Below are 9,406 nucleotides of genomic sequence, written 5' to 3'. Positions count from 1 at the left end.
AGCTCCATTCTTCTTTCTCAAGATTGTTTTGGCTACTCAGGGTCTTGAAGAGTGTTGTTTGTCATGATTGTCATGAATTTATTTACATATCATTAACTTTGTTTCTACAGCGTATTTTTAATAGCTGCATTTTATTTTATCATAAGGATATATTATAATTGAAACAGTTCTCTGTTACTTGACATTAGGTAATTCCCAGATTTTTTTAAACAAAATTCACATTTTATTTAGGTTTAAATAAACTATACAAAATTGATTTTCTTCACCAAAAATAACGGCAATATTTTCTATATTATTCCTAGATAAGCCACAAAACACTATTTTTGTAGGTTTTCTAGGTTTTGCTTGTAAATCAAGATGAGGCAGTAGATACAGTCATGGAAAAAGACAGAAGAAAACAGACAAATCAGTTGTCAGTATCCATGATCTCTGATCCTGTCTTGACCATGAAACAGAAGTGTTCAACATATACCTGTCAAAAAGCTTATGAAGATGTAGGCTCAATAAAGGAATGTAAACAGCAACAATCAGATGTGGAACAACAATGGCAGGCTCTTCCATTCAAACTTTAACTATAACTTGTTCCTTCAACTTCATTTGATAAAGGCAAAATCTACACTGAAATCCTTGCTTGGTGAGCTCACATGTTTCTCTAACAGTCTGATCATTTTAACGGTCCCGTACAGATTTTTAACAGCATACGTAAAACTCCTACTATTCAAAGGTCAGTCATGAGCTTCATTGTAATGTTTTATAAAATGTATTCCTTCCTCCCATACCTCCTCCTCAAAGTTTATTTCTTCAAAGAACTGATAACTAAGTACCTGACAATTGGATCCACAGTGACAAATGTTATATCTAAAATGACTTAACTAATACAATTTCAAAGTACCATTAGCAGAGATCACACAGAGTGTAGCATGGTACTTTCAATGCTATCTTCTGGAAGAACAGTTAGGTCTCCAAAGCATGGGACTTCAAACGGGCCATTTAAACAGGAAGATTATCAATGACTAATGTACTCAATGGGAGGCCTACAGGTCAAGGTATTCAGTGATTAAGTGGCCTACGTACACCTTACAACTTTTCTGTAAGATATTTTCAAATTTCTTACAGATTTTTTCAAATATCAAATATAAGAGAAAGCCTATTTTAAAAGTCTCTTAGGTATTTTCAATGGTTTCTGAATTATCTGTAGGAAGCTCTGACTTACTTGTGTAGAGTTTGATATATGTACCCACCGTTAAATCCAAATCGTGTTTTAAATTTATTTATTTATTTATTTATGGCTGTGTTGGGTCTTCGTTTCTGTGCGAGGGCTTTCTCTAGTTGTGGCAAGCGGGGGCCACTCTTCATCGCAGTGCGCGGGCCTCTCACTATCGCAGCCTCTCTTGTTGCGGAGCACAGGCTCCAGACGCGCAGGCTCAGCAGTTGTGGCTCACGGGCCCAGTTGCTCCGCGGCATGTGGGATCTTCCCAGACCAGGGCTTGAACCCGTGTTCCCTGCATTGGCAGGCAGATTCTCAACCACTGCGCCACCAGGGAAGCCCCAAATCGTGTTTTATATCAAAATTTATGTTAAGCAAAGTCAAGTTACTTGACCTTTGGTCTGTCAAAGTGTTCCTCAGGTATGCTTTGAGACGCTTTCTCCCATTTTCATAGCGTTCATTCTCAAACTTCATCACAGGAAGAATACATAGGACCTTCAGCAATGCATAAACATTAGGAAAAAACTTGATGTCTGGCAGATGAAGGGCTTCATAAATAGTGGATGGAAGTTCTATATCTTTCCACGTTTCCACCTGATTCTCCAACAATGCAACTCAGCAGAGAGTGTGTCAGGATTAGGTAAATCACTTCTGTACATGTCAGCATGATGCTCCTCTGATGTATTGAATTTAAGCTGTCCCATGACAGAGGGTACCAGAGGTAAGCATTTAAGAGCTTTGAGGTGTTGTTCTGAGAAGATATCTTTCAGTTCCTGAATAATGTGTTCCACTGTTGGAACACTTAGAGTTTCTTTATAGTAACTCTCAGAGGTTAGCTGAGATTCCAGGTTACTGTGCTGAGCTCTGCGAAATTTCCCTGGGAGTTTCATCTGAATATCAAGTTTGGCTGCCAAATTTGTGGCTTCCTCAAACCAAAATTCATGATAAACTTCGATATTTTCCATCACTTCATTTAGTGAATGTAGCACTGCAGTCACACTACTGGCTGCAAAGAAGACATCAGAAGTTTGCCCCTGAAGATTTTTCCCAAAGGCCCTTGTAAAAGATAGAACATTTTTAAGAACAACAATGGTAACGATGAAATCAGAATCTGTTACTACACTACAGGGTAAAAATGCTCGGCCAGCTATACAGTTATTCCATCTAACATTTGTGTCACTATTTATACCATCTAAACATAAAACAAGTGCTTGTAGGAGGTCCACTAAGATTTCAAAAGCATCATGCCTGCCTGTCCACTGAGAATGGCAAATTTCCTTCAGTTCTTTGCCCCTTTCTTCGTTGTTCTGAAATAGGACAGAAATTACATCGTCAAGCTCTAAAAGCAGTTGTGGTGATCGATGGGAAAAAGAACAAACTTCCTCAATTGTTCCTAACGTGACAGATACTCCCATAACAGGCACTGATTTTGCCAACCACATATTTAAGGCACAGGAAGAGCAGAGTATGTACATAGCTTGGGGATATTTCTCTAAAAGTCTAGAAGCAACAACTTTCATTTTGGAAGAAAATCCACTGGACACAGTGTAAGCCTGGCCACAACAGTACCCCATGTTGAATCCCCACGTCTCAGTTATCGTAGTGTGAAATTTCACAGCCAGAATTTCTGCATCAGCTTCATAAGGCAGGAAGCCCACAGATTCCTCTCTCAGGTTGTGACAACAAACCTCACCAACACAGGCAGGTGCTCTTCCCCTGCTATGTCCACCGCATCGTCAGTGACGATGGAAAAGAAGTGAGAGTCTCTCACCTCCCTGAGGGTTTCTTCCCGGATGCAGCTCTCACAGATCTCTAGCATCGGTTTCTGCTGTGTTTTCGAACAGAACAATGTGTTAACTGCTGTTGTCTCAAAGCGCCTTCTCAGAACCTCTTCACCAGAATTGATCCAGCACTCCAGCAGGGCTTGAAAGTGATCAGGAGTAAAGAGACCTTCTGGGATTTCATCAGCTTCATGTCCATCCAGAGGTGTGTTCTGTTTTCCTGTAAGAATCAAAATTTCAAATAAAGATTTTAAGTATTCTTTGTTTTCCTTCTCTTCAAGGGTTAAAGGTAAAATGTCTTCACCCTGCTCTTCACCCCCTTCTTGTGCACTGGGGTTCTGAGCATTGCTGTTATTTCCTTATGTTTTCGTTCCTGTTCAGAAGTTTCATCAATTTTTTTCTGTTTCAGTGGCCTGATTTCATCTTCACTCAATTCTTTTATTCGTTTTCTGGGTCTACTGTGTGGATTATTCAAATGGCTGGTAAGATCAAATATTGTTGGTATTGCATCATCTCGAAGAACTGTCCTGTAAGGGCTAGTTCTACAGCTCATAGACGTCTCAAAGTGTTTGGCACACAATCGATAGTGTTTATTTAGTTGATCAGGTGTTCTATCTTCTAAGTCTGCTCTCCTACAATTCTCCACCCACTTCTGACATCTGGCTGGATCCCGCGGGAACCTGTAAAAGGCCAGGTCCGACTGCGAGCTCTTGCGCGTGCAGTTGGGGGCCGCGCAGAAGTTCGGCATCGTCGTCTGCCCGCCGGCTGGCCCAGCCTTCCCCTCCCCGCCTCCTCAGGGCAGCCCGCCTGTCGGGGCGGGGCCGGGGAGGGGAGCCAGGCCGGCGCGCCGGGGGGAGGGGCCCCAGATTTTTGTTTAAAAGTACTGATATAAATATCCCAGACTATCAATTTGCGGTCACACAATGATGATTTCCTTAGAGAAAATGCTTCTAATTGGACCTTTTGGGTCAAAGGTTATTGGCATTTTAGGGGCTTTTTATATATATTATCTAATTATCCTCCGGAAAGAGAATTGGACTTCAGTTTCAGACTCGCAAGCAGTGTGAGCAGCTGTCTGGTCACTGAACCTTTGCCAACACTAGATATTGACCATTGGTACCTTTTCATATCTTTATTGAAGTCATATTAATTAGCTACACTAGAGGATTATAAAATAATAATAGTTACACACTGGCCCCTTCCTAATGCCAGATCCTAAGCTGAACACTTTACACACAAACATTTCCCTTAAAAGTCCCATCCATCCTGGGAGATGGTGTTATTAACATCCCCATCCTTTAGATGAGGATATGAAGACAAGAATGGTTAAGTAACTTGCCTAAACTCTCATAGCTAGTAAGTGGCAAATTTGAAACTAGGATTGTGTGATTTCAAAGTTTGAGTTTTTACTGACAAAACCATCCTGCTTCAGTAGCATAAGTTTTTAGATGCTGCATAATCTGTCTTAAGCTGATTCCCCAGAAAGGGTTTCAGACTTTGAGATCTGTGTGCAGGAGAATTATTGGGGAGTGCTCTTGGGAACAGTCCCTGGGTTCAGGGCAGGGGCAGAGAAGCAAGATGGACACAGAGGGAGAAGTTAAATAGCAAAGCAGTTGTGACAAAGGCCTCAGCGAGTTCTGGAGCCAGGGTTGGGGTGGGAGGTGCTTCAGAGCATCCTGCATTGGGGCCAGAAAGCCAGACCTTCATAACCCCGTCATTGAATGTGGGCCTGGCCGGATAGTGACTTAACCCTGGATAAGGCAGCTCCATTTGCCCAAAGGCAAGTCCCAGAGAGGCTCTGCTGTGAGCTGTCAGGCAGGAATGAGTGCCTTGGTGCTGAGTGGGGGTATTAGCAGCAAGCACACATCCCCTCAGAACTCAAAAACAGTTGTTCAGGGGACTGACCGGATGAGTCAAGCGTAGGCCCAGAGTCCTGCCTGTCTTTAGTCTTTCTGGGAAAAGTATAGTTTTCCAAGGAATTTTTCCTCCTTTTCTGGGACTAGCTGGAGAGGGTCATTGTCACAGCTGTATTCAGCTTCAGAATGTTGGTGGTGGGGGTGGAGGAAAGAACTGAGGCTGTGGTCAGGAGTCCGCTGGTCACTGCTCATTAGCTGGTGATGTCACAAAGGGTCTCGTGGGAGGCAATTTCTGGTGCCCTGTGCCGGTACCCCTCTTTCACTTCAGGAATCACCTTGCCCCATTTTCAGCTCATATGGTTTTATGGGGCTGGTCCTCTCCCCAGCCCCAGGAACGGGCACGGACCAAATGCCTCTGGCTACAGTGATTGGTTAAAGAATAAACAGGTGACTTCCCCAGGCTAATGAGAGTCACACCTGGGACTTTGGCTGGAACATTTGGGAAAGAGATTCTCTTTCTACCATAGTTGCTCCAGCCTGGAGTTTCTGGTGGCTATCTTGGCCTTTACTTGGAGAGTACTCATTGGGAGAAAATGGGAGGAAAAAGACACATGGAGGTAGAGACAGAAACAAAGAGATACAGAGACAGAGAGGGACTGATTTCAGTGACATGGTTTTAGCACTTGAATTCAGACAAGCCTGTGGTTATACTTTCCTTATCACCATTCTTCAGACTTTTCAATTACCATAGCAAATAATTTCCTTTTTCTCCCTCTTAAGAAAGTGTGGCTTGGGTTATGGCCTTTGCTTTTGACAGAGTTCTCATGATAAAAGAGATAGCTGAAGGTCTCAAAGCACAGTAAACAGGGCTTCTTGGCCACCAGCACCAGCGGCAGTTTTGGGGGGGGGAGTGGTCTAGTATCCTTGAGCATCATAGAAGGCTGTAGTGACCACCACTACAGTGTAGTGATGGCACTTACCTAGGGTCACACAGGTGCTGGAAAATCCAGTCGGAGGACATACCTCTCCCAATGCAGAGAAGGAACTAAATGTACACTGACCTTCCCTAAAATCTTTATGTGATAAATAACACGGGTATTGATGGCTGGTGAGGTGAGATGGGCTGCGTTATGTGCTGAGAGATACAAAGATGAATCAGTCATGAACTCTGGCCTCAAGGGGCTATTCTCAAAGTTTTTTTCTTTTCTTTCTCTTTTTTAAAATAAATTTGTTCATTTATTTTTGGCTGCATTGGGTCTTCGTTGCTGTGTGTGGGCTTTCTCTAGTTGCGGTGAGTGGGAGCTACTTTTCGTTGAGGTGCACGGGCTTCTCATTGTGGTGGCTTCTCTTGTTGCGGAGCACGGGCTCTAGCTACGCAGGCTTCAGTAGTTGTGGCACACAGGCTCAGTAGTTGCGGCTCGCGGGCTCTAGAGTGCAGGCTCAGTAGTTGTGGCACACGGGCTTAGTTGCTTTGCAGCACGTGGGATCTTCTGGGATCAGGGCTCAAACCCGTGTCCCCTGCATTGGCAGGTGGATTCTCAACCACTGCACCACCAGGGAAGCCCTCAAAGTTTTTTTCTTAAACTCAACGTATTTGAGGTAGAATTGACAAGATTTGAGTATCAGTGGAATGGAGGAGAGGAAAGGGATGATAGAATTAAGAATGACTGTAGCCAAAACGATTAATTAAGGTGGGAAGTAGAGGAGAATCTGATTAACTGAATTCTGGTTCACCGAGTCTTACTCACTGTAGGAAGAGCCATGAGCCATGCAGTTTTCTTCCCTTCTTCCCTCCCTTCCTCCCTCCTTTTTCCCCTTCCTTCCCTTCCCTTCCCTTCCTCCCTCCCTCCCTCCCTCCCTTCTTCCCTTCCCTTTTTTATGCCAGAGGTAGATACTCATGAAGTATGAGAGGCCAGAATTGGGAGTGCAACATGTAACAATTAAATGAAAGTGTCATAAAACTATCACTCTGCTAGATTCCAGGAATAAAATAGGATGTATTTGTACTGATTTAAAGTTATCTATGTTTATTTGCTTTTCTACCACTTGCTATTTTGAATGAAAGAATTATTTAATGTGTCAAAGATTATTTTCCTTAATACATGCCTCCTTATTTACCACTCTGCTTCATCTCCTCTCTTTTTTTTTTTTTTAATTTTATTTATTTATTTATTTTTGGCTGTGTTGTGTCTTCGTTGCTGTGCATGGGCTTTCTCTAGTTGCGGCGAGCGGGGGCTACTCTTCGTTGCGGTGCACAGGCTTCTCATTGCAGTGGCTTCTCCTGTTGCAGAGCACAGGCTCCAGGCACACGGGCCTCAGTAGTTGCGTCACTCGGGCTCAGCAGCCGTGGCACACGGGCTCTAGAGCGCAGGCTCAGTAGTTGTGGCGCACGGGCTTAGTTGCTCCGCGGCATGTGGGATCTTCCCAGACCAGGTATTGAACCCATGTCCCCTGCATTGGCAGGCGGATTCCCAACCACTGCACCACCAGGGAAGCCCTATCTCCTCTCTTTTTTCCTGTTCCCTCTTACTAAAAGCCAAACGTTGATAAGAAAGTAAAAGAAAATACAGAAGTTGTGTCTAAATAAACTTAAATTGTGTTCATTTTCCCCCATTTTTCAAATTGTCCAATTTCATCAGACAATGACCTCAGTCTAGCCTAGAATAATAAAGGCAATTATCAGCTACTCTGCCGCATGAATAAGCCCTAATTTTGCTTTGCCAAGCAGTCCATTAACTGTTTGCTGGATTCTTCTGTTTTTCTTCTTTGTGTCAGAATCAAGGCAAGCATCACAAGCCAAGTAGCCATACTGCAGACTGGAAGGAAGTGGAGAGCCAAACAAGGAAAACAGACTCAGGGACGATTAATTTTCCCTGAACGAGAAACAACCTACTCTGATCAGAGAAGACCAGTGTCACTTAACATATGACCAACTACTGTCCACGGAATGAATTACCATGGTAACCCAGGGCTGCAGAGCACAAAACTTCTGGATCAACCCCATTTTGTGCTCATTGGTCACATCTTGTGCCTTCTGACTCTTATTGAATATCTACTGTGTGTAAAGCATGTGATGAACTTCATCATTACTAAATAGAATTTGGACAAAGCCCAACCCCCCTTTCCAATACAGAATGTACCTTAGGAATAAGATTGAGCAGAAATATAATTCCATTCCATGCCCAGAGACTATACGGGTATCCACTTGAGATGGGATGATACACATTAGGCTTAGTCCTGATGCTCCAGGCAGGCCCACTTCAGCTCACTCTCGGGGCTGAATCCAAAGTACTAGGGTGGATACAGTCATGTGTCAAACTGACTACACAGCCAGAGAAAACACTGGAGAATAACCAAGCCGAAAGAAAGCATCTTTCCAAGTCAGGGCTTACACTCTCCACAGATAGACCTAAATCAGTCTGTCTTTTGACTGTGGAATTGGAAAGGATCCTTAAATTGGACTGATGTCCGTGAAGCTCAGAAAAGCTGGAAGAGAATAGGATGACACTTGGCAAATAATAACTTTACCTTCAGGGAAATCCACAAAGCTTACTGGTTGTCAGAAATTCCCACAAGGAGCTCTCGCCCTGCAGGAGTCTTGCCAATTACAAAAGTTCAGAGCTTATGGAGGAGTCACTCTTAGCCTGGCACTCTGCCAAAAGCTTTGTAAGAGTTAGTTCACTTAAATCATCCAGTGAGTCTATGATATAGTTTTTAATTAATCCGGGAAAACGGAGGCTCCAAGCGGTTAATTAATTTGACTAGAATCACAAACTACAAGGTGGTAGAACCAAAGTAGTCTGACCCCAGATAAGCCTATGCTCTTATCAGCTCTGCTTTGCTGACTCAATGCCCAGCTTCTTTACCTGGCAAGGAAAACTATGGAAAACTGTGTATACGGACTGTAGGGCCCACACAGAAACATCTTACTTGGGCTGTCCTCTAATATTATTCCCTCTGCTTTGCCGGAATGTAAATGAGAGACTCACCTGGCTGAACCATGCCCTTATATCATTTGTGGAAATGTAGTAAAAGGCGTTTGTTCCCTGCTCTTTGCTCATCTAAACAGGGATTGATTTGATTTATTTCTAAATAGTTTTACAAATTAATTTGGAGGCCGTATGCTGTCGTGGTAAAGAGCACAGCCTTAGGAATAAGCCTGCCTGGGATCAGTATCAGCTCTGTGTCTTCCAGCTAACCCACCTGACCCTCACATCCTTTATCTGTAGAATAAAGGTGATGATGGTTCTTACTTTGGACGATTATTATGAAAATTAAAATGAAGTACTTAGAAGTGTTCTGAGCACAGAGTTAGCCCTCAGAATTAGATATTGGAATTATTTCTCTGCTTGCTGTTTTCAGAAAGTAAGTTACATTCCCCAAATCTCTTCCCTAGAAGTCCTGCAGCCAGGTGTGCTCTAGAATTCACAATTTGGGGGATTTTAGAAAGGTAACAGGGCATCTGTACTGTATACGCTTTATGATGTAGCTTCCTCGGTGGGGCCTGGGACAGCACACAGTGATCAAATGCAGGCAAATGCAGGCACACGCTCAGTGGGATA

At 43.3% G+C, this 9,406-nt stretch overlaps 1 protein-coding gene across 1 annotated transcript; it reads right to left on the bottom strand.

Annotated features, from left to right (window-relative positions):
• Window positions 1–861: 861 nt before the first annotated feature.
• Window positions 862–3,770, bottom strand: LOC113613514 (52 kDa repressor of the inhibitor of the protein kinase-like). The gene is given in 5 exon segments (XM_027094288.1): window positions 862–1,264; window positions 1,564–1,791; window positions 1,794–2,888; window positions 2,891–3,346; window positions 3,349–3,770. Coding segments are annotated over 5 exon segments (2,268 nt in total). The 5' UTR covers window positions 3,737–3,770; the 3' UTR covers window positions 862–1,163.
• Between the last annotated feature and the right edge of the window lie 5,636 nt (window positions 3,771–9,406).

The sequence above is a fragment of the Aethalodelphis obliquidens genome, unplaced genomic scaffold (assembly GCF_003676395.1).
Source record: "Aethalodelphis obliquidens isolate GAN/ISIS:26980383/991018 unplaced genomic scaffold, ASM367639v1 scaffold4, whole genome shotgun sequence".
NCBI classification, from domain to species: Eukaryota; Metazoa; Chordata; class Mammalia; order Artiodactyla; family Delphinidae; genus Aethalodelphis; species Aethalodelphis obliquidens.
The sequence above is the reverse complement of the archived record's forward strand: the minus strand, read 5'-3'. Positions and strand labels throughout refer to the sequence as shown.